This window comes from Trichosporon asahii (genome assembly GCF_000293215.1).
Source record: "Trichosporon asahii var. asahii CBS 2479 unplaced genomic scaffold scaffold00004, whole genome shotgun sequence".
Classification (NCBI taxonomy): domain Eukaryota; kingdom Fungi; phylum Basidiomycota; class Tremellomycetes; order Trichosporonales; family Trichosporonaceae; genus Trichosporon; species Trichosporon asahii.
This window is the reverse complement of record NW_014040920.1, coordinates 435,867-458,883: the sequence shown is the minus strand read 5'-3', so window position 1 is coordinate 458,883 and position 23,017 is coordinate 435,867. Positions and strand designations below refer to the sequence as shown.

The following is a 23,017-nucleotide window of genomic DNA, read 5'->3' as shown; positions in this document are numbered from 1 at the left end:
CCCCCCCCCGCTGTATGGGCGCAACCACAAACCACAACTTAGGCGGCGAAACCGCGACGACTCTCCCGAGTGCACCGCCGACACAGCCGCTGTCAGCGGTTGTGTGGGCGTTAGACTTTCAGGCTAGAGTGTACAGTTTTCAGATTCCAAACCATACTACGCCGTCGGTTTAGTCAGGAATGACTGAAGCGCCGTAAAACGATTCGAACCCATACAATATCCCGTTGCGACAACTTGATTGGGGTCATTGCTTGGTGTCAGTCGACTCCAACTCTTCATAGCATGCACATGAAGAGCTTAAGACCTGCATAATCCACGATTTCGAAAACTCGCAACCACTCATAGCCCGAGGGGCGCCGATCGCCTTCGTGAACCACATCACGGTGACTCCGTGGCGTAATTGGTAGCGCTTCAGATTCCAATGACTGGGATATACACACGTATTCCTGAAGGTTGTCCGTTCGAGTCGGGCCGGGGTCGGAGCCTCTCGATAGAGAGATTCCTCTTTTTCTCGGTTTAGAAGTGGCCACTGACCTCCCGTCGCGGCTGACGCGGAGCCACGTTGAGTTTGACGGACATTGTACCGAAGAGGCGCTCGGCGCACAGATTGTGCAGACGAAATCTGCTAATTCTGTATGGATAAGGAGACGCACTGGCCTTGCGCCCCCCTTGGGTCGAAACCACTCGCCCCCGCACAAGCAGCGAGGATATGCTCCTGAGCTTCTATCACTGCCGCCGCTCACGCGAGCTGTGCTTGAGGAACGGGTTAGAAGCCCGTCAAGCTCGCGGGCGATGCATTTGGAAGGAGTTACGGAGGGTGTCACGGCCATCCGCATGCCTGCCGCAGACTCCAGACTCGGCCCAGTCCCAAGGCGGAAAGCGGAAGCTGTTTTGCCACTGGCTCGACTGAATGGCCGAGTCCCCTGTACGGTATGACGCGCGTCCCGGCTGCCTGCCCCGCCCGCCCGCGGGACCGTCTGGCATGCCCTGCCCTCCAGCCTCACGCTGCTGCCTCACGCTCACATCCAACCTCGAACAGACCCGTGCTGGTGACTGTAACCAAGTCTTCCTCTTCCGCACTCTCTACTACCACCAACCTCGGCGACACCTTCACCCTCTACCTCGCCACCTACTGCGCACCCTACACAGCGGCTTATCTCGGTTCCCACGGCCACGTCGCGATCGACCCTCCATCTCAAGAGTCCAACTAACCCTTCCCCTTCTCCATCCCGCCTCCGAGCACATCGCCCGCCATGGCTCCAGGAAAGCGCCATCCGGACCTGTTGGTGAGTCCGAAGCGGCTCGTCGGCGCCTAGATAGCGACACGCGTTGCCGATGGGAAGCCCGCGGCGTAGGATCTGAAGCTGACTCACAGTGCTGCAACTTCAACCAGGACTTCAGCTGCATCGCTGTCGGCCACAAGAAGGGGTACACGATCCTGAACTGCGACCCGTTCGGAAAAGTCCACTCGAAGAGTACGTAGCGTGCACGTCGTCAAGCAGGCTTGGTTTTGGTCGTTGCGTCCGGGTTATCGGACTTCGGATGTCGGACGTCGCGAACTGCCGACCGGACTGGATTACCTCGCGGAGCTGTCGGAGATCGGTATCAAGCTGACAAGCAGCGGACCAGGGAGCAACGGGAGTCGTAGAGATGCTGTTCTGCACGAGTCTGGTCGCGTTAGTCGGCGCGCCTGACGCGCAGAGCAACAACTCGCCGCGGAAGCTGCAGATTGTGAACACAAAGGTGCGTCGGCGTCCGCCGGTTTGGGCTGACGACAGCGGCAATCTATCATATGCGAGCTGATCTTCCCCTCCTCCGTGTTAGCCGTCAAGATGAACCGGAAGCGGCTGGTCGTTGTGCTCGAGAGCGAGATCTACATCTACGACATCTCGACGATGAAGCTGCTGCACACGATCGAGACGGGGCCGAACCCTAATGCTGTATGCGCGCTGTCTTCCTCCTCGGAACACTCATACCTCGCCTACCCCTCGCCGGCACCTTCACCGTCGTCCGCGAGCCTGTCAAGCGGCGTCCCGCCAGCGCCGCCGGCGCCGACGACGGGCGACGTGCTCATCTTCGACACGCTGAATCTAACGGCAGTGAACGTGATCCAGGCGCACAAGGCGCCGATTGCGGCGCTGGCTCTGAACTCGACGGGCACGATGCTGGCCACCGCAAGCGACAAGGGCACGGTCGTGCGCGTGTTCAGCGTGCCGGACGCGAAGAAGCTCTGGCAGTTCCGGCGCGGCACGACGACGGCGCACATCTTCAGCATGAACTTCAACCTGGCCTCGACGCTTCTTGCGGTCAGCAGCGACACGTCCACGATCCACATCTACCGGCTTGCGAACAAGGACTCGGCTGCTGGGGGCGGTGGTGGCTCCGCCTCCTCGGCGTCCGGAGCAGGCGACGAGAGTCCGCCAGGATCTGTCAGCACGTTTGGCGACGACGCCCCTTCCCCGCCGATAGCGGCGGGCAGCCCGCAGAGCGCGGCCAACTCGCTCCGCCGCCGCTCGTACCACATTGGCAAGAGCATCCTGGGCAATGCGGGCACCTATCTCCCGAAAGGCGTGACGGAGATCTGGGAGCCGCAGCGCGACTTTGCTCACATCAAGCTGCGCTCGGGACAGGCCGGCGTCCGCACCGTCGTCGCTATGAGCAGCACGCTGCCCCAGGTCATGGTTATCAGCGCCGACGGCGTGTTCCAGGCGTACAACATTGATCTCGAGAATGGCGGCGAGTGCGCCCTGATGAAGGAGTTTAAGTGAGTCGAACGCGTGCTACAGTTGGCTGGTCCCGGTGACATGACTGACAAACAGCCTGCTCTCGAACGAGGACACAGTTTCGGGCGGAGCAGAGTAGCGCGAGTACGGTCACGTAGAATCAGCCAGTCACCATTTACAGTTCATTGCGCAGAGTAAGCGCAGCTAGCTAGCGAGTTGTAGCATGCATTTTTGTTTTCCCCGCCTGTCTCTCTTGTCTCTCTGTGCTCTCTGTCGACTCATGTACGAACTCGGCGTTGAGATTAGAGTGAATATGATGCAGATAAGAATGAAGAAACATGCTACGAAAAGTCTATAGGGGTTTTGCTACCATTTGAGCCACTTGGACTTCTTGGGCTCCTCAGGCTGCTGGCCAGGCGGGGGAGCAAGGCCGAGCGGCTGTCCACTAGGACTAGCCGGGGGTGGGAGGCCCGGCTGTCCTCCATACTGCTGAGCGCCGGGAGGAAGGTGGTAGTATGGATACTGCGGCATGCCCACTTGAGCCAGCTTGTGCTGATGCAGTTCGCGCTGATGGACGAGTTCCTGCTTTGCTCTGAGGTTAAACAAGGCCGAGTTGGTAAGCACAACAAGCAGTCCAATCATGAGCGTCGAGAACAGCATCGTCTTGAGACTGATACTGTCCACGAAGGAGTTGATAATGTCCGCAAACGTCTCGGCGCCCACCCTCGCTCGGCCGACCACCTTCGGGTCCCGGTTCATGCACGTCTCCCAGGCTGAACACGCCTGTTCCATCGCCGGCACACGCGTGGCGGGCTCGCACCGGTTCGTGACGTAGGCTTGGGTGCATTGTGCGATCTCCTGCAGAATCTCCACACTGTACTCGTCGATGCGCTCTGATACGTCGCGCCGGATCGCGATGATGAACTGCAGCGCGAGATACAGGAAGAACAACACTAGGGAGAGGTTGAAGATGAACTGGACGTAGCTGGGTTTGTTAGTATGAGTAGTCCAACAAACTGGGTCGCCCAGATAGGAGATACTTGCCCAAGAAGAATACCGGGGATATCGCGGTGTTGCGTCCCGTTCGGCCCGAGATGGAGGTTGTACGTCGGCCCGACCTCGTCGCCGGCGCCGCGGCGCGCCCACTCCTTCCGCCTCCGCCTGACCCGCGTAATGGCGCCCGTGGCGATATGCCGCTCCTCGCCGTCCTCGTCGTCCTCGACCGTGACCTTCTTGCGCTGCTTCGGCTTGCCCTTCGGCTTCGGTTTCGGGCTGGCCGGTCCCTCCTCTCCTCCTCCGCCATTAACGGAGCCGGCAAACTCAGAGTGTGCACCGGCGGTCTCACCCACCCCGGAAACTCCTGCCGGAGCAGCCGGAGCGGCCGGAGCGGCCTCGCCATCCATGTCCACGTCCACCACGCCCGAGGTCGCGCTCCCCATCCCGAAGTCGGTGCCAGCCCAGCGCTGGGGATCGTACGGCTCCCACTTCCGCGTCGGTGGCATGGGCGCTGTCGCATGGAAGAGGAACGGCGTGTTCGGCCCGAAACGGAACGAGGACGAGCCGCTGCTCTGCGGCGCGGAGAGGTCGGCGTGCGGGCCTGGTTCGTTAGCGCAGCTCCAGCGTAGCTCAGCTCGGTCTGGCCACGCATGCCACTATCCCGGTGTTCCACCGCAGCACGGCTGCAGCTTCTGCACAATCCTGATGCAGAGCAAAGCAGAACAGCACACGGTCTGCAATTTACTTCCCAGCAGATCGAATGACGAGGTGCGACGGCAGCGTCTGTCGTGGACCTGTGGTGGCTGACCGTCCACCCGCTCGCTGGCTATTTACGTGGTGGAGGGGCAGAAGGCGGCCCGACGGTCAGAGACTACTCACGCTTCCGCGGCGGCTCTGCAAACTCTGCAAGACGAGCCATGGGGTCCATGCTGTCTACGTCCATGGGGCCGGACGTGTCGCGTCGGAACATGGTGGGAGTGTCGTGTGATACGCAACTGGCTCTGGTGGTGTTTGTTGTTGTGATGGAAGCAGCTGGACCGGAACGAAATTCGACCCTACGTTACCCCTGGCTTGCCGGCCAAGCTTGGCTGGCGGATTTGGCTGTGGTGACACGGTCAGTCAAAGGTGGAGGTTGCGGGCTAAGGCAGGAACGCGAACACAACAATCTGCACCCGCTCGACCTTCTTTGCATCAACAACATAATCACATCATGGCTGCCGGTGAGTCACTGACGAGCAGGCGCAATGCAAAGCGGAACAAGGGAAGGAAGCGACGCGGACCTCATATTCTGTTCTCTCTGCGCGACTTGCGATGCGCCAGCTGCGATCTTCTGGACTGTAGCTAACCCCAGCCGACGTCTCGCTCCAGCCGCCCTCGGATGGCATTTCGTCACTAGCCTGGTCTCCGGACTCGAGCCGGCTGCTCGTGGGCAGCTGGGACTCTGTGAGTAGCCTCAAAGTTGCTACTCATCGGTTGCGTTTAGCTAATGCCAGACAATCCAGCTGCACGACATGACGCAACCCCCGACACCTCCGAAGATGTAAGCTATGTCTTGCAGGTCTAGCTGACCCCAGCCTCTCGCACCCGCGACCAGTGCTGTGTGTGACCTTTGGCTCCTCCTCGAACGTGGCGTACTCTGGTGGCCTCGACCGCCGGATCCGCGAGTGGAACCTGGAGACGGGCGAGTGCCGCGTGCTCGGCAAGCACGACGACGCCGTATCCTCCCTGGCGTGGATCCCAGAGCACAACCTCCTCGTCTCTGGGTCGTGGGACCGGACGCTGAAGATCTGGGACCCGTCCGCCGAGGAGCCTCTGCGCTCGACGTCATCCATGCCGGAGCGCATCTACAACATTGTCTACACGCCCGCTACGGCCAAGGTGCTCGTGTCCATGGCGCATCGCCACGTTTCTGTCTATGGGACGTACGAGCTCGCGAACGCGGCCAAGGAGGGCCGCGAGGCCAAGCCCGACCACACGCGCGAGAGCGCGCTCAAGATGCTCACGCGCGCTGTGGCGCCGATGGCGGACGGAAAGGGCTGGGCCTCGGCTAGCATCGAGGGACGAATCGCCGTCGAGTACTTTGACCCCGACCCCAGTGCGCAGGCTATGAAGTATGCTTTCCGCGCGCACCGCGCGACGGTCAACGGGCAGGAGCAGGTGTACCCCATCAACGCGCTCGCGTACCACCCCATGTGAGTAGAGTCCGCCACGGGCCGCGCTAGCGGCTGTCACAGAGGACAAGGCGCAGCTGTTCGGATGTGGAGAAGCTGACCGCAGACACAACACGTTCGCTTCTGGCGGATCCGACGGCGTGCTCTCCGTCTGGGATCACAGCGCCAAGAAGCGCATGCGCCTGTATCCCTCTTACCCCACCGCCATTTCGGCGCTCGCCTTCTCGCCCGACGGGACGAAACTCGCCATCGGCGTCAGCTACGAGCACGATAACGCCGTGTCCAACCCGGAGGACCAGACGCGCGTCCTCCTCCTGCTCAAGGAGACGGTTATGGACGAGTGCAAGCCGAAGGCGAGGTAGTGAGCGAGCGGAGCGAGCGGACCGAGTGAGCGCGAGGGCGCTAGGGAAGGCCAGGAGAGCAGAGTATGGATGATGCATCGCAGATAGACTACAGTTGTCGTTCTTGTATTCTTCCTTCTTCCTAACGTCGTGTCTAGTTGTCTCCCCATCCGTCGAAGAAGCCGCCTCCGTCTCCACCCCCGCCGCCGCCGCCGAACCACCCTCCATCGTCAGAGGGCTGGTTCTCCCACGGGTCCTGCATGAGCGGCTCGTCTCCGTAATCCTGGGATCCGGGCCAGTCAAAGCCCTCAGCCTGCTGACCGGGAACGGGCGGGTCCTGCGGCGGCTGCTCGGGGTAGTCCTGCGCATTGCGACCCTGGTATGAGCCCGGGTACGAATCCTGCTGCTGCTCGGGGCGACGGCGGCCGTAGATCAGCTCGTCCTCCTCCGGACTGCCTTCGGCGGGGTACTGCTCGAAGCCGCCTGCGCCGGCCGCACCAGCAGCTCCAGCGGCACCAGCTGCTCCGGCAGCAGTACCCTCGTTGTCGCCGTAGCCTGGTCCTTGACCCTCGGGGCGGCGCTCACCGCGCTGCTCGGACGAGCCGTCGCCGCCACCCCAGATGAAGAAGGGAAGACCCATGCCGCCACCGCCGGAGTGGCGTGAGAAGTAGTCGAAGTCGACTGACAGTCAGCTACGGAGTCGACTTTCCAGCTTGAAATCGGGGATTACTCACTGCTAACCGCCGTCGCGAGCGTCATGGCACGCTGATCAAGCGTTAGGCCAATGTCGCCCTGGGGCATGATGACGGACTGGCCCTGCGCTTGCGCGTGCGCTCCGGGCGGGAGGTCGAGCTCGGTACCCGCCGCATCGAAGCGGATGACATACTGTCCCGTGTCGGTGAAGATTTCACGCCCAAAGCCCGTAAAGTTCTTGCTGATCGTGGCCATGAGCCGGTCGTGTCGGTCCTTCAGCCAGAAGTCCCAGGTGAGGAATCCGCCGTTGATGCGCGCGAACTGCGTGTACACGTCCTCCTCGCCATCGGCTGGCACTTCGTGCGTGAACAGGTCGTACTTTCTGCGCCAGGGGTGCCAGATCCTGTAATGTCAGCTTAAGGCTACCACAGGAGCTAGCTGGGCAGCCGCCGCTTTCAGCTACGATTGGAATTGCGAAGCTGGAGTGCGGGATGCTCACTGTTTCGTCTCGCCCACGATTGGGGAGTCCTCGCCTTCCTGAGACTTGACGAAGATGCGCGAGTTGATGAAGGCGAACGGACGCCGGATCTGGGGTCAGCTGCAGGTCTCTTCATTGAAGCTTACCCAGAGAACAGGCCGTCCCGAGGCATCCATGACGGTACTTTTGAACGGACGGTGCGTGTGCATGAACTGGCGCATGAACATCTTGGCCATGCTGTTGTCTTCCTCCGCCATGCTGGTAGTCAGTTCAACGCAAGGTTCTTTCAAACTCACTATCCGACCACACTCCCTCCAGGCTCGTAGATTGCGTACTTGTTTGCTTGCTCGTACTGTCCGTTAGCTGTGGTTCTTGCTGATGTTAGCTGAGTGACCCACGCCGAGGAAGACATTCATCATTTCGAGCTGGCGCACGACAACGAGTGATGGGTGAGCGAGGATGCTGGCTGCTGCGTGCGAGTTGTTCAGCACTCCATTCGGGTCGTCGGGCACGACCACCTGCGGCTCGTACCGCACGCCTTGGCCGTAGCCAGGCATAGCGCCCATCCCTCCGAAGCCAGGCATGCCGCCGAACGGTCCTCCGAACTGTGGGTGCTGCCCCGGCATGCCCTCGCCGCGATACCGTCCGCGGTTACCACGGACGCTCCCTCGTGGTTCTGTTGTCAGCTAGATTCTGCACGCTGAACAGCTGAACACTTCGCAAGCGATGAAGGGAGTGCAGGGAAGGGGTACTCACCATCACCATCTCGTCGGAGCAGGAGCGAGGACGTGCTCGCAATGCCCCTGATGGGCTGGTACGCTGCGCGGGCACGCAGAGGTGGCCCCGCGCCCCGCAGAGCTGTTCGTGCTATGTACATGGTTGCTGTGCGTGAGGATTGAGCAACAACAAAAGGTCTCGTGCGAGTTGACCACCCTCCACCTCCATGTACGCCGCGCAGCGAGCTGAGCGACCGTCCTCGGTTGGCGGGACGGGGGACGATCTGGATCCTTCGAAAACGGAGCAATGACGTAGCGTCCACACAACGCTCACCCAGCCAACCGGCCGATCGGCATGAGACGCCACCGGCTATTAGCCTGCCTGATCACAGCGAATTAGGGTTGTGTTGAAATTCTAATGCGTTGACTCGCCAGTGTGGCGCAAGGGACAGGGCATGTGTGCAGGATGGTATGAGCTGTGAAGTCAAAAGCATTCTGCAACGGTTGCAGGCTGCAAAACGACGAGCAGAACATCGTGTAGAAGTTTAACATCGTGCGAACGTGCGGGCGTAGTCTTGTCTAGCCACTTGCACAACGCCGTGGCAGATCCCGAGGATCGGCGCCCACTCAGCAACAACACGTAGACGCAATGTCACCACCATGCTCGAGTACCACACCGATTCTCAGTGAGCAGCACCATACCAGCTAACCGCCCGCAACTCTTAGCTGACGGCAGCAGTGCGCTGTTGCTCAGCGCTAAGCCCATGTACGTCGTCCAAAGCTGGCGTAAAGTTGCTGAGAGCAGCGGCATTCGACCTCCCAGAGGCTTTTGCTATTGACTCTTCTAGTCTTGCAGCATTCCGTATGTCAAGCTGTAACAGCTGGCGCAAGCTAATCTCAGGCCCTTGAAGGTTCTCTTACGCCGGCCGATGGTACAGCTGGGCATCATTTATCTAGCTGATATCTTCCATATCACTTGTGGGACGTTTCACCACACTTTCTACGGGCGAGATCATGCAGGCAGCTCAGAAAAGGCTTGCCTCCAGCTCTCGTGATCGCGTGGAAGCGACCTCCAGATCTGCAGTGGAAGACCGGTAAGCTTGGGTGGCCTCTAAGTAGCTGACTCCAGACGTCGTGCACTCCCTGTACGTCGTGAGCAGACGTTTTGCAGCTCTTCGTTGTTTCACAGGCTGATCGCAGTCCCATGCGCGAATACATCTTCCATACCGCAACCGGTGAGCTTTGTATTTGGGAGTGGGATCAGCTCATAGTAGGCTGTCCCAATCCGACCCCTTTTCGACTGGACCTGGTACGTCGACACTTGGAGCTTCAGGGCCACGTACTCGGAAGCTGACCCCGCAGGCTCAACGGTCATCAGACATCAGCCATCGACCAGTGCCCTGCTATGTCTGTGAGCTACCTTTGGCACTGATATGAGCGGGGACAGTCAGAGCAAACCCCCATCTCAGGCTGAAATCCTTTATGCCGTTCGGACAGGACGCTTTCGTGAGTCGAAGCTAGGATGTGTATGGCGGATAGCTGACCGCAGCTCATCGCTTTTGATCACCACGTTGGGTGTAAGCTATATTGGGCGGTGAAACCAGCTAACGTCAGGTGCACGATTTGGGCATACTTGCAATCGTGTGAGCCCGGCTGCCATCCTGACCATGACAGCTGACGCCACAGGCCAGGCTGACAGACTTTCAACTGTTGTGGTGTCGAGCGAGGATATTTCAAATGTTGTGAGTGGAAGGGAACAAGCTGATTGACTCTCCCCTAGCATAAGCTCACCCCAGACACCCATCAGACGTAAGTCGAGCACCTAGATCGCTTCTTCAGAGCTGAATCTAGGCATCGAGCCGAAACACTCATCTCCCTAAGTGTGCACAAGCTTTGAGAGGCTGTTCTGAGCTGATCGCAGGCTGCCATACCCCTCACGCAACGGGGATATTAGGTAGTTCTGTGACCACAGCGGTGAGCTAATCGCAGGCCGCAAGACTCGCTGGTCCTCGACTAGTTCGTACGTCGATCCGAAGCTTTCAGAACGGTTTTCGGACATAACTGATCTTAAATGTAACAGTCCGACATCTGACCAGGTCAGCCTGCAGTATGCGACCTACCAGTGAGCTACGGTGCCAGCTTTTATGTACTGTAGCTGACAGACCAGCCCTTCCCCCTCATAGCGGGCATCCAGTGATCTAGCCCGAAATCGCCTATAGTGACGGCCGCGTGAGTTGAAGCTGCGGGCCGACTGCGATATCCAGAAGCTGACTGCAGATCGCTGCCGCCCGCAGCGTTAGGAGATGTGAGTCGAGCTATGACGCACAGTTTCTTGAGCTAACCTCAGACGTTCAGAGAAATCTAGCCATGTATGGCTGTGTGTACAGCTAGCCGCACGTTCTTCGAGGTCAGCTGACCTCAGCTCGCGACACAGCTCCCTCCAGTGAGGGCTCCCCGCTTCATTCTTCACCTTCCGTCGTAGGTGATCGCAGTCTGCTCGCTGGTCTGTCGTGAGTATCTGAGTAGCTCGTTGGAACAGTTCCTTAGCTAATTGCAGCCTTGTGATCTGTCGTGAGTATCCCGCCAGTTTTCGGCCCGCCGTCGAGCTAATCCCAGCCTCCAAGAGTACCCGTACATGTCTAAAGATCTAAGGTCCCATACGTGTTCCCACCCCAGTGCTGCCTCCACCCTGTGAACTGAGGAGTTTCTCCCTCCTCTCCCTCGCCACTTTGAGGGCGCGCTCCGCCTCGTCGGTCCTAGTGTGCGTCTCACGCCCATCCTCCTCGCGATGCGCGCTCTCCAATTCTCTCGACGCGGCTGCGAGTTTCTTGTTGTTGACATGATTAAGATAGGAGATGTACGTGTTCCACCCCAATCCCACCGTCTGCCCCACGAGCAAGCGGTGCTGCAGGGGCACGAATGTGAAGGAAATAATCGCCGTGGGTCCGAACACCATGACGGACTTGGAGTACACGGGCAAAAAGGCGTATTTCACCTTCTCGTACACGTCGGCGGGGGAGCGGCCCTCGAGGATCCCATTCGTGGACCAGAATAGACCAACGACGAAGGGACCCCAGAGGGCTTGGTCGAGGAAGACGCGGGTCGCGATGGCTGTGGATCAGCGCGGCCGAGCGGAGCGAGGGAGCGTGGCTGTCAAGCCGTCAGGCCGTCAGGCCGTCAGGTCGTCATGACGAGCAACTCAGACGCGAAGGGCGGCGTCATGCCTATGCCTTGGCATAGGCGACTCACTTCTAAACTTGGTGCTCAGCTGCACCCTCTGCAGCAGATTCAGCCAGTTGTGAGCCAACGGCGCAAAGATTGTGCCGCCGTAGAAGATCAGTCTCGCAGCTCTGTAAGGGTCCCACTTTGTGTCGTCTCCATCTTCTCCAATCACTGCTGCCGCCGTCGCGCCGCCGGAGCTCTGCAGACCGGCCCGGACGCCCTCATGCTGTCGCAGCTCGTCCACGGCCGCCTGTTCCTCGATGGCGGCGGGATCGCGTTTCGTCGTGAAGGGGAGGGAGCGGCCCTCGATGCCGAACTGGGCTATGGAGTCGCCTGCGAAGAACAACAATGCTGAGGTCACCATCTTCGTGCTTAGTGGCTTTCGCTTCAGGCGGTCCAGGTACGCGGCGAGGAGGCGGCGGGGGAGGGATTGTGGTGGTGCGGGCGCGGGGCGCGGGCGTTGAGACGGAGAGGGATGAGGTGCTGGCCGCGAGGGGCCTGCGTCGGACGGGGTGGCCATTGTCACCACCTGTCACTCGTCACTGGCTCGTCACGGTCGTGCGCAAGCGCGCAAGGCTAGCTATTGAGCGTATTCCGTGCTGACTCGGGGTTTCGTGGTCGTCTTGCTGGGCGTGCGCGAGGATCTCTCAAGACTAGGACAGTAGCGAAGCTCGATCCGTGTATCGCAGTCGTGTGTGTCGTGTCTCCCGTTCGTTGCGATAAGAGAGTACGTGGAATGCCAAGAGTAGTGTTACAGAGTCAACAAATTCCATTGCGACAAGCTTGACCCGGATCTTGATTTAGTGGGCGATCATGTCGTGATTGCCGAAGACGGGTGAGCCGACCTGCCGAGAGACCGACGCTCCTGTCCGCCAGGCCACCGTACGCTGCACCACCCTTAGCTGGAAGCGCGCACTTGGCCGCCTGCGCGCCTGCTAGGCACGCAAGAGACAACAGACGGACCAGGTTTCCGGCCCGGATTACTTAATCCTCCCTCCATTTCGGCTGCTGGCATGTCATTCGCTGCAGCTGTGGCATATTCCTGTCTGACTCAAAACTGTGGTTCCAGCGAACAGGGCCCAGGCTGACGGGCGGCGAATTCCCGGGACAGCCAACCAGAACAAGGCAGAAAAAAAAAGTCCGGTTAGTCACCCTCTATTCCATTCCACCGCTTCGACGCCCCCCCCCAACCCCCTTTCAAAAGTCGCACACGACGCTCTTTAGAACGGTGAGGCTCGCTGCGCTCGCGCAAGTCTTGTTGATATGCTGCATCTGATACCCATGCTAGTAAAGTATACAATAATTATGAGATGTTTGAGGCGGTCGCTACGAGGCTCGCTCTCGGCTTCTTGGCGCATCCGTCGTTGTTCCGCGCTTCGCGCTTCGCGCTCACGCTACGCTGCTTAGAACTGGACGGTGGGCTGGTTGGCGGCCGCGAGGTCCTTGCGGCGGAGCTCGCCGACGGAGCGGTCCTCCTTGACGTCGTCAATCTTGGAGTTGGGGTTGGCGCACGCGTCGAGGAAGTCCTGGAAGAACTCGATCGTGTCGAGGGGACCGCCGGCCGACTCGGGGTGGAACTGGCAGCCCCAGATGCGCTTGCCGCTCTCGGGGGTGGTGATGATGCCCTCGACCGAGGAGTCGTTGCAGTTGATGAAGAACGGAGCCCAGCCCTCGGGGAAGTCCTCGGTCAGCTTGAGCGCGTACTGGTGGTTCTGCGAGGTGACGTAGACACGGCCGGCCTTGATCGAGCCCGACGAGGCGAGCGCGAGGACGGGCTGGTTGTGGCCACGGTTGCCGAAGGTCATGCGGTAGGCCTCCATGCCGGCGGCGAGACCGAGGATCTGGTGACCCATGCAGATACCGAAGATGGGCTTGTTCCACTCGTTGATGGTCTTGCGGACACGCTCGACGGTGGGCATGATCGACTTGGGGTCACCGGGGCCGTTGGAGAGGAAGAGTCCGTCGTAGTTGTCACGGACAGCGTTGAAGTCAAAGTCCCAGGGAAGGACGTCGACAACGGCGCCACGCTTGACGAGCGAGCGGAGAATGTTGGCCTTGGATCCAAAGTCAAGGACAGCGATGCGGGGACCAGTGCCGTTGGGGTTGAGAGTGTAGGGCTGCTTGGTCGAGATCTGGGCGATCAGGTTGTCCTTGGAGGGGTCCCAGTAGTCGGCAGCGGCGGGGGCACCCTTGGCAATCTCCTCGGCACCGACAGCCATGCGGCCGAGAGTGGTACCCTGGTCACGGAGGAGGGTAGTGATGGCACGAGTGTCAACACCAGTGAGACCGGGGACGTCGTAACGAGCGCACCACTCGTGGAGCGACTCGACGGCCTGGTAGTGCGAGTACTTGAGGGCGACGTCCGAGACGATGACACCAGCGCACTGGACGGCGTCCGACTCAAGGAAGGGGATGCCGGGAGTCTCAGGGCGAGGGGCGTTCGAAGGGACACCGTAGTTTCCGATCATGGGAGAGGTGAAGACGAGGAACTGTCCACGGTACGAAGGGTCGGTCATGGAGTCGGTGTACGACGTGATCGAGGTGGAGAAGACCGTCTCACCCCACTTGGAGTTGGTGGAGCCAAAGTTCTGGCCCTCGTAGACCTGACCCGACTTGAGGAAGAGAGCCGCAGGAATCTTAGCGGGCAGGACGGGGGTCATGAGCGAGGGGTGAGCCGCGGGGGTGGCCAGACCACGGCGGCCGAGAGCGCGAGCAGCGGGGCGGAGGATGGACGACATGTTGATGATCCGACTTGTCGAAGAGGTGATGAGATGTGAAAGATAAAAAGCCCGGTGTGGATAAGGCTAATTAGAGATTGGCCAAAGTGAAGACAAGGTCAGATAAGTAGCTGCGCCGGTCAGCAGCTGGACAGAAAAGGAGAAGGAAGGCGCAAGAGAAATTCTCATGGTGTAAAAGAGTTGACGTTGGTGACCGGTGGACGCGTGCCCACGGAGGGACCAATCATCTCGGTTCGACTCGCCCGACAATCCGGCGACACACCAGCGACGAGCGAAAAAGTCGCGGGTGTCTATTCTACTCACTCGTCAGAAGTGCGTTCGGTCCAAAGCATCGACAGAGCCTTGGAGGAGCGAGGTGGGTGGTGCAGGGAGCCGGGGAGGCGGAGTGCTTGGGGGTTGGAGAGTTGTTGAGCGAAGTTGAGTGATGTAGTGGAGAGAGAAAGAGGAGCGCGAGATCTTTGCCCGACCAGGTTTGCTGGGTGCGATCGAGTTAACCGCCGCGGACAATTTTTGGCTTGACTCGCCTTTGTGGCGCCCACCACAACACACACCATAGACGGCATACACACGCGCACCGCACGTGACAATTTCGCCCACGGCCGAGTTTTATCCGCGGCGTATAACCGCTTGGGTCGCGCCCAGCCACCGTGATCCGGCGAATGATGACGAGGTGGCTCATGCATTGGCCCATGCATCCGATGGTGCGAGAGACTGACAAACCCGGTAATCCGAAGCGGCGGGCGCGCATTTGCTGACGGGAGACGAGAGGCTTATCAGTGAAACCGGATCTACGGAGCCCATACACAGTGTTAAACCTAAATTAGTATCGCGAGGTACCGCGGGGAGGGCGTGGGACTGGTCTCGCACTGGTGTGGCAGACGACAGTGCTAGACATGAGGGCGGGGCATGAAGTACATAGACATATCGTAAAGAACGTGGCAAATCGTTAAAGACAGGAGGGGTCGTCAGGCTATGGAAAGAAGCGTCTTTGTGGAACAAAGTGAGCGGCAGAGCGAGGGCTAGACCAGGGTGGTGTAGGAGCTGTTGGACCTGGGCGCAAAGCGGGTCTCGGTGTGCAGGAGTGGCACGACCTCGCTCGGTTTCCTCGTCGGATGCACTGTGAGTGCCGTATCGTCGATCTTCCTCTTGCTGCGTCGCCTGCTCCCCTTCCGCTCGGCCGGCGTGTCCGGCAGATCCTCGATAGCGACAAAGCTGTCTCCCTTCTTCCTCGCGCTCGGGGCCCGATCGAGGCGCACCGCGACCCAAGAGACGAGGTCAGACATGCGTGCCGTGGTGCGCCTCTGCTTCTTCTCGACCAGCGTGGGCGCACCAGAGGTAAGTTGCTGTTCCAGCGTGATGGCGCGCATGACGACGTCCTCGAAGAAACGCAAGCGGTGGAAATTGGCAAGCACAGCGGCCTGAATCTCGGGATCCAGGCCGTACACCCACCACAGGCGCCAGTAGCGGAGGTTGGCGTCGATCTGGAGTGACTGCTTCTGCACAACCGAGCGGCGGAGCTTGCCCTGCTGGTCCGTGAAGAAGACGAGGATTTCGGACTGCCGCCGCACGTCGTCCTCCAGATCCGCGATCGCGCGAGACCACCGCTCGGCGTACTCGTCCACGCAACCTTCCTGCTTGCAGTGGATCACTTGGCCTAGTTTCGTGTCGCTCGAGTCGAAGTAGCACAGCAGCATCCGCTTGAACTCCTCGTATGCTTTGAAAATTGGGTCGGCGCCTAGCGATTCCCGATACTGGTTCGACACCCACAGGCCTGCGCGACCCGTGAAAGACGACGTGAGGTAGGCGATTTTCCGCGCGGATGTCCGGTAGTACCCCGGCTCGGCCTCCATACGCAGCTCAGCGAGCGCGATCAGGTTACGCACTGGGAAGCCCTGGGATCCATCGAATGGCGGGAGCGGCTTCGCCGGACGGGACCTCTGAAGCAGCTTCATCGTACCTGCTCGCCTGAGGACAGATGCGGATCTGGTGGAACGAGTGGAAGGTAGGGAGTGCGGCTGGTGGGTGTCGGTGAAGCGGTGCGAGTCGCTTGTCAAGGTCGCACTCCCCGGGGCGCAAGGAGGAGGGTGTCATCGTCTGCTGCGCACCCTTATAATCGCGCTTTCTGGGTACTCATTGACCTCCGGTGCCAAGCACGGTGCACTGCGTCAAGAGAAGCACAGGCTCAGACCCATTATCGCGCACAGATTCGTTGGTTCCCTCAAATCAATCGTAGATGATATTGATACATGCATGACTTCTTTACTCATAATATTAATCAAGTCGGCCTCTGCTCTTGCTTCTGTTCGCGGCCAGTCTGCCACGAGTCGCCGGGCTGCGTCCACGCCGTCCTCGTTCCTCCTCCTCCACGAGATACAGTTCGCTTCCATAAGTAGGTGGATGAGGCTCAGCCGGAGAGCCCTTCCTGGAGCCCCGTGACTGGGTGCCTGGGTCAAAGCGGGTCTTGCTGCGCGCCCGGTTCTCGGGCGTGCCCGCTTCGTGCATGCTGTGCGGTCGCCGAGGCGTCGAGGCACCACGGCCCGTGGGCGATATCTCCGTCATGTCGGGCATGATGAGCGAGTTGCGTTGAGAAGCGGGGCTGCTGCTGCTCGTTCCTGGCGCGTTGCGGCCGCGCGAACGACCCCGAGTGATGTGCATAGCGTCGAGGTCCATGAGCACCTTCTCGTCAGGCGTCCGTGCGAGGCCGGTGCGACCGCCCGACCCTGGTACCTCGCGAACAAAGTCGTGGGGCTGAGGGTCCCGAGTCCGAGATGCTTCACGGGTGCGCGGGTGATTCGGGTCACGGCCGGGTCGTGAGGATTGGCGCGAGCGGTTGCCCGATTGTGAACGCGATCGGTCTCCTCCAAGGTGCATCCCCCGTGCACGACCACGGTCCCAGATGTCGATGGGTGAGTCAAGCACAGATCCAGAATGTGACGTGCCGCGGATGTGGGCGGGATGAACGTTACCTCGAGCACGGCTGCGCGAACGAGAGCGGCTCTTGACCTCGCGCCAGCCCGTGACAGCGTCCGACGCGCGGACTTGACCGATCGTCCAGCGGCGCTCGGGGTACCGGTGCATCGTGTTGTGCAGAGCTTCGCACCACTCGTGGCCGAGTCCGTCCGGTTCGTCGAACTGGCCACGCAGGATCTTCATCTGCAGGCCGAGATGCTTCACGGGTGCGCGGGTGATTCGGGTCACGGCCGGGTCGTGAGGATTGGCGCGAGCGGTTGCCCGATTGTGAACGCGATCGGTCTCCTCCAAGGTGCATCCCCCGTGCACGACCACGGTCCCAGATGTCGATGGGTGAGTCAAGCACAGATCCAGAATGTGACGTGCCGCGGATGTGGGCGGGATGAACGTTACCTCGAGCACGGCTGCGCGAACGAGAGCGGCTCTTGACCTCGCGCCAGCCCGTGACAGCGTCCGACGCGCGGACTTGACCGATCGTCCAGCGGCGCTCGGGGTACCGGTGCATCGTGTTGTGCAGAGCTTCGCACCACTCGTGGCCGAGTCCGTCCGGTTCGTCGAACTGGCCACGCAGGATCTTCATCTGCAGGCGCGGATCGAAGGCGTCGACGAAGGGAAGCTTCCCGGCGAGCAGGGCGTAGAGGATCACACCGACGGCCCAAACGTCGCGGGACAATGCGGGGGGAGCTGGGGGAGGCAGCAACAGTTCTGGAGGCGCGTACGGGAGAGATGCACTGGGGCAGACCTGAGTGCCCTCTTCGTTCACCAGCGAAGCCGCCACAGTCTCCCTTCTCCTCGACGGAGACCTTGAAGCCATTCGACGATGGGTCGGCGTAACGCCCAGATGTCTTGGGGTGGTTGAGCCTCGGCTGGAAGGATCGGTCTTCTCGATCTTCTGCGCCATACCAAAGTCACCAAGGCGGACGACACCGTGGCTGTCCACGATGAAGTTGTCGAGCTTCAAGTCGCCGTGCATCATGTGTCCTTCGAAGCCCTCGAACCCCTCGTGCAGAGCTGCAACCGCCGCAACGACTCCAGGGAACCACTTGCGCGCAGTCTTCTCGCCATGGCCCTCCCTGCGGATCACCTCTAAGAGGCTGCCGCCGGGGAGGAAGGGCATGAGCAGAAAGGTAGCAAAGCTGGTGCGGTGCATTTCGAGCAGAGGTAGCAGTGCCGGGTGATGGGGCAAATCCTTCCAGATCCGAACTTCGTCCTCAAAGCGCTCCAGAGATCCTGACATGTCGCTCAGATCATCGCGCTTCACGATTTTGCAGGCAAGCACATCGCCAGTGTCCACATGGATGGCCTGTCGGACTGTGCTGAAGCCGCCCCGTCCCAAGATCTTCCCCAGGGTGTAGTTGAGCACACGGGCGCCCTGGGCATCGGGCGCCACATCTCCACTTACGCTACCTCGGGAGCTGAAGCTGGAGAGGAAGGCGGACGCTGGCGAGAACGGGCCGCTCGCGACCGATGAGGGTGGGGACGGGACGACGACCTCCGGGATGTCGTTTGGACCGGGGTCAGACATGACTGTCATGGCGGGGGAGAAGGTGCGAGTGATGGGTACATGCTGGGGTGTGCTGAAGGATTGTCGGTGTGACGGGGGGATGGCGTGGTGGGAAAAGAGGGGGTGGCTCGCAGCTGCTGGCGGTGTGTAGTGTGATGAAGACGGGCTGTCGTGCTGTGATGATAAGTTGTTGCTGGCAGTCGCAAATGAGGACAGTCCAGCATGGTCATGGGGTCTCATTGGGGAGCGCAAGCTCTGGGTCCGCCGGACGTGGGCATTGGCAAACGCGGGTCCGAGACCGGCGTACTGATGCTGCGCGTTCACATCTTCGCTAGCAGCCGAGGCGACGTCATTTGTGTCGTCGGACGCTACCGAGGGAGCACTGCTTGCGGTGCCGTTGATCTGAGCGAAGAAGTTGGCCGCAGGGCTCGAGACGCGCCGGGGAGTAGAGCCTTGCAGCATCCTGTGTGGTCAGACGATGTGGGGATGGGCAGACGTACGGACTGATGCTGCCGCTCTTGTGTTTAGCCGAATTGGAAGAGAATGACTGAGGTCGAGATGGGCAGGAAACGGGTGTGTCACTTGAAAGAGATGGCTTGGAATCGCTTGGATGTGTTGGGTGATGAAAGAACGACAGATGGAGTGAGGTGGAAGACAGAGCACAAAGAGGAGGGGATGTATGAAGAGTGAGCCGGTTGAGTGCGTAAGAGAGTGAGCGGCAATATATTGAGGCCCCGCTTGATCTTGCCCCGCTTCGGACCGGTGTACGGCAACGGCTGCATGCGGTACAAGCCGTTTAAACCGTTCACGCGGCCCTTTTGCCCCGCATCCGCACCCAGCCTATTAGCCCATTAGCCCCGCCAGCTAGAAGCGAGCGTCCTCGATCATGTCCGTCCATCTCATCCATCCGACATTTGCTCTCCCTGCGAATGCGGGTTCGTTACGGACCTTGCCATGCACATAAGGTTCTGGCGTGGCGTACGTTGATGCAGTGTGTTTTCACAGTGCAGACGTGGCTGGGGCGTATCAAGGACGAGGTCCAAGGCTGGTGCTGGCCGTGCTGGGCGGTGCCCCTCGTGGATGAGCGGCATGTGCATCGACCGCTGTCTTGCAATCTCGTTGCGGCAATGCACTGTCCCTTCATACGCGTCTTGGGCCGATCAGCTGATGCCAGTCTCCATTGTTTATGCAGATCTCAGGAAACGATAGGCGTGAATCCACACTGACGAAAAGGCGCGCCAACTCCTGGCGTTGCAAATACCACGCGACCAGGCACAGGCATACCGACTTGTCATCGTTGACGCCAGAGGTTCCATGGGCAACCGCGACGTCAGGATCAGTCACTTACAGTTCATCTCATCTATACCCTCTCTAACATCTGCAAAACCCACATCGTTCACCAGCTCAGCAGGACGTTTGTTCGTGGACACTGCACGAACCTCTTTCGATCGCCCCGGAGAGCCTTAGAACGAATCAAGATGCCCCCCAAGGAGTGAGTCTCGTCTTCCCTCCACCGCTGAGAATCGTTCATCTGCTGACGCTTGCAGGGACTGGGAGAAGTGTATGTATCAACACGAGCGATGACTTCGAGATGCTTACTAACCGTGCAGACGAGCGCAAGCTCACGGACGAGAAGGAGGAGAAGATTGTCGGTGAGTTGGACAGCGGAGGTCTAGAACGCGACTAGATGACTAACACTCAGCCCTCGATGAGTCCGACATTCAGATCCTCAAGACGTATGGCCAGGGACCCTACTCGCTCGCGTTGAAGAAGATTGAGGGAGACATCAAGGACATCCAGAAGCGTGTCGACGAGAAGATGGGCATCAAGGAGTCCGACACTGGACTGGCTGCTACCAATCTCTGGGATGTTGCCGCCGACAAGCAGCGTCAGCAGGAGCACCCTCTGCAGGTCGCCCGATGCCAGACCATCATCCGTGCCGGTAGGTTGACCTTATCAGCGTATCACTGACGATGAGCCAACCCTCAGCCCGACGACCAGCCGCTCAACCCGCAGGACGGAGCGGGAGCTGGCAACCCCGACGGCGACCGCTACGTCATTTCGATCAAGCAGGTGGCCAAGTTCGTCGTCGGTCTCGGAGACCGTGTTTCGCCCACCGACATTGAGGAGGGAATGCGTGTTGGTGTTGACAGGACGAACTACAAGATTCTCATCCCGCTGCCGCCGAAGATCGACCCGTCGGTCACCATGATGCAGGTCGAGGAGCGCCCGTCGGTCACGTACGCGGATGTCGGTGGTTGCAAGGAGCAGATTGAGAAGCTGCGTGAGGTTGTTGAGCTCCCTCTTCTGGAGGTAAGTTAACTCGCGGTGGGGTTGATGCTAACTGCCAGCCCGAGCGTTTCGCCAACCTCGGTATCGAGCCGCCCAAGGGTGTTCTTCTCTATGGTCCTCCTGGTACCGGAAAGACGCTGTGTGCCCGTGCCGTCGCCAACCGAACAGACTCGACCTTCATTCGTGTCATTGGTTCTGAGCTCGTGCAGAAGTACATCGGAGAGGGTGCCCGTATGGTTCGCGAGCTGTTCGAGATGGCCCGGTCAAAGAAGGCGTGTATCATCTTCTTCGATGAGGTCGACGCTATCGGTGGAGCCCGTTTCGACGACGGTGCTGGTGGTGACAACGAGGTCCAGCGAACCATGCTGGAGCTCATCAACCAGCTGGACGGATTCGACGCTCGTGGAAACATCAAGGTCATCATGGCCACCAACCGTCCCGATACTCTCGACCCCGCCCTTCTCCGTCCTGGACGACTCGACCGTAAGGTTGAGTTCAGTCTTCCGGACGTTGAGGGACGTGCCCACATTCTGAAGATTCACGGAAAGAGGTGAGTGATTATAATCTAAGCGTGGCCCATTGTCATTAGCTGACAAGCAGCATGAGCGTTGAGCGCGACATTCGTTACGACCTGATTGCTCGTCTCTGCCCGAATGCCACCGGAGCTGAGCTGAAGGCCGTTGCCACTGAGGCCGGCATGTTTGCCATTCGTGCTCGTCGCAAGGTCGCCACGGAACGTGACTTCCTGGACGCTGTGGAGAAGGTTATTAGACAGGGCAACAAGTTCTCGAGTACCGCACTGTACGCCCAGTACAACTAGTAGAATCGCAAGTAGTGAGAGAAGTGTATTGCATAGCATGTGTTTCAGTTTGTGTCGCTGCTGTGCGGCGTTGCAACTTAAGTAGACGCGCAGCGGTCTGGGTGCAGCTGCATGCATCACCTCAGAGATCAAGTACGAGGACGAGAGCCAAGCTGTCTGATGGATGCCACGTGGATATAAAGGGATGGATGAAATAAGTCAGAAAATGTTTTACACGTAGCATTTTACACGTGCCAATGTGATAAGGACCCGAAACTCTGCACCGTTTGGTGTAGCGAAACGCCCTTGCGACCACTCTCCCCGGTGCACGCCTCTGTCTGGTCTTCGAGTTCTCTTCTTCTTCGACAACCCTCAAAAAAACAGGTGAGTTTGGCCACCTACAACTGTGAAATCGGCGTACTGACTCTGTCCCAGCGCAATGGCCAAGTCAAAGAACCACACCGCCCACAACCAGAACAAGAAGGGTGCGTTCATACTCGCGGAATCGGGACGATGGACGAATTTCGAATCGAAAGCTGGAAAGACATGGGAACGCTGGAACATCGATGCTTGGGCTGGAAGGATTGAGCGTGGATTCTGGAACTGCTGGAACGACGAAAGCGTAGAGAGAAATGCTGCTGGATTTCCGCGGGAAGTATTGGAAAGTCGGGCTGGACCAGTTTCGAGGAGTTGCGACACGTTGGAGAGCCAGGTCGACTGCGAGCATTCATGTCTTTCCAGCAAGAGTCGTCCATCGTCGTCCCGCGCATGCTGTCGAACCAACAGAAAGCTAACATTCAGCGCACCGCAACGGCATCAAGCGCGTTCAGACCCAGCGCTACAAGTCGCTCAAGGGTGTCGACCCCAAGGTGAGCACTGCTGCCTACCTATCACTGTCGAGCAGTCCCACTGACCCCCTCAGTTCCGCCGCAACGCCAAGTTCGCCGCCCAGGGAACTCAGAAGGCTGTCGCCGCTGCCAAGGCTTCCGCTTAAACTTGTAACATAGTTGGGATGAGAGCATTGGCTTAGATGACGGATACCACCTGGAACAACTTTCGGACTTTCGCACTACTTCGATCAAACTGACTGAACAAACGGCCGGGAATCTGGATCAACCGCACGATGGATGGAGAGGGAATGGTGTCCGGAGCAACACGTTGAGCAAGGCGCCAGATCACCTGTCGAGGACGGGGCAGTATTCTCTGCCATGCGCGGCTGCACTCTGCACCTAGTTTGCATCGTATCCGTGAAAGTCCTGCTTTGCATGCGCGCAGCACGGGCTCCAAGTGAACAGAGTTGCGCAGCGCTCAGATCTGTGGAGAGGTGTTGAGACGTGCGCTGTGATTGTGGAGAGTAGCCGCGTCTCGCGTCAG

General features: G+C 59.7%; 8 protein-coding genes and 1 non-coding gene across 9 annotated transcripts; 4 read left to right on the top strand and 5 right to left on the bottom strand.

Moving 5' to 3' along the window:
• The first annotated feature begins 385 nt into the window (after positions 1-385).
• Positions 386-480, top strand: A1Q1_t031. Its single transcript has one exon. It is a non-coding gene; the product is annotated as a tRNA-Trp (tRNA).
• A 1,352-nt stretch (positions 481-1,832) lies between these two features.
• A1Q1_03692 (autophagy-related protein) lies at positions 1,833-2,862 on the top strand (the record flags this gene model as incomplete). Its single annotated transcript, XM_014328306.1, has 2 exons — positions 1,833-2,764; positions 2,820-2,862. The coding sequence occupies 2 exons, from the start codon at positions 1,833-1,835 to the stop codon at positions 2,860-2,862; spliced, it is 975 nt and encodes a 324-aa protein (XP_014183781.1).
• A 227-nt stretch (positions 2,863-3,089) lies between these two features.
• A1Q1_03691 (nuclear membrane protein,putative) lies at positions 3,090-4,689 on the bottom strand (the record flags this gene model as incomplete). The annotated part of the gene is made up of 3 exons (XM_014328305.1): positions 3,090-3,698; positions 3,764-4,320; positions 4,599-4,689. 3 exons carry the CDS (start codon positions 4,687-4,689, stop codon positions 3,090-3,092), a joined length of 1,257 nt encoding a protein of 418 aa, XP_014183780.1.
• Positions 4,690-4,929: 240 nt separating this feature from the next.
• On the top strand, positions 4,930-6,252 carry A1Q1_03690 (poly(a)+ rna export protein; the record flags this gene model as incomplete). The annotated part of the gene is made up of 4 exons (XM_014328304.1): positions 4,930-4,939; positions 5,061-5,162; positions 5,278-5,911; positions 6,054-6,252. 4 exons carry the CDS (start codon positions 4,930-4,932, stop codon positions 6,250-6,252), a joined length of 945 nt encoding a protein of 314 aa, XP_014183779.1.
• A 133-nt stretch (positions 6,253-6,385) lies between these two features.
• A1Q1_03689 (uncharacterized protein) lies at positions 6,386-8,279 on the bottom strand (the record flags this gene model as incomplete). Its single annotated transcript, XM_014328303.1, has 7 exons — positions 6,386-6,912; positions 6,966-7,327; positions 7,424-7,461; positions 7,549-7,660; positions 7,699-7,754; positions 7,801-8,078; positions 8,159-8,279. 7 exons carry the CDS (start codon positions 8,277-8,279, stop codon positions 6,386-6,388), a joined length of 1,494 nt encoding a protein of 497 aa, XP_014183778.1.
• A 2,486-nt stretch (positions 8,280-10,765) lies between these two features.
• Positions 10,766-11,704, bottom strand: A1Q1_03688 (uncharacterized protein; the record flags this gene model as incomplete). The annotated part of the gene is made up of 2 exons (XM_014328302.1): positions 10,766-11,229; positions 11,368-11,704. 2 exons carry the CDS (start codon positions 11,702-11,704, stop codon positions 10,766-10,768), a joined length of 801 nt encoding a protein of 266 aa, XP_014183777.1.
• A 1,039-nt stretch (positions 11,705-12,743) lies between these two features.
• A1Q1_03687 (carbamoyl-phosphate synthase (glutamine-hydrolyzing)) lies at positions 12,744-14,078 on the bottom strand (the record flags this gene model as incomplete). Its single annotated transcript, XM_014328301.1, has 1 exon — positions 12,744-14,078. One exon carries the CDS (start codon positions 14,076-14,078, stop codon positions 12,744-12,746), a length of 1,335 nt encoding a protein of 444 aa, XP_014183776.1.
• A 1,019-nt stretch (positions 14,079-15,097) lies between these two features.
• On the bottom strand, positions 15,098-16,030 carry A1Q1_03686 (uncharacterized protein; the record flags this gene model as incomplete). Its single annotated transcript, XM_014328300.1, has 1 exon — positions 15,098-16,030. The coding sequence occupies one exon, from the start codon at positions 16,028-16,030 to the stop codon at positions 15,098-15,100; it is 933 nt and encodes a 310-aa protein (XP_014183775.1).
• A 4,000-nt stretch (positions 16,031-20,030) lies between these two features.
• A1Q1_03685 (endopeptidase) lies at positions 20,031-22,637 on the top strand (the record flags this gene model as incomplete). The annotated part of the gene is made up of 11 exons (XM_014328299.1): positions 20,031-20,044; positions 20,100-20,113; positions 20,163-20,204; positions 20,255-20,494; positions 20,576-20,865; positions 20,910-21,394; positions 21,445-21,645; positions 21,911-22,027; positions 22,079-22,128; positions 22,445-22,512; positions 22,566-22,637. The coding sequence occupies 11 exons, from the start codon at positions 20,031-20,033 to the stop codon at positions 22,635-22,637; spliced, it is 1,593 nt and encodes a 530-aa protein (XP_014183774.1).
• Between the last annotated feature and the right edge of the window lie 380 nt (positions 22,638-23,017).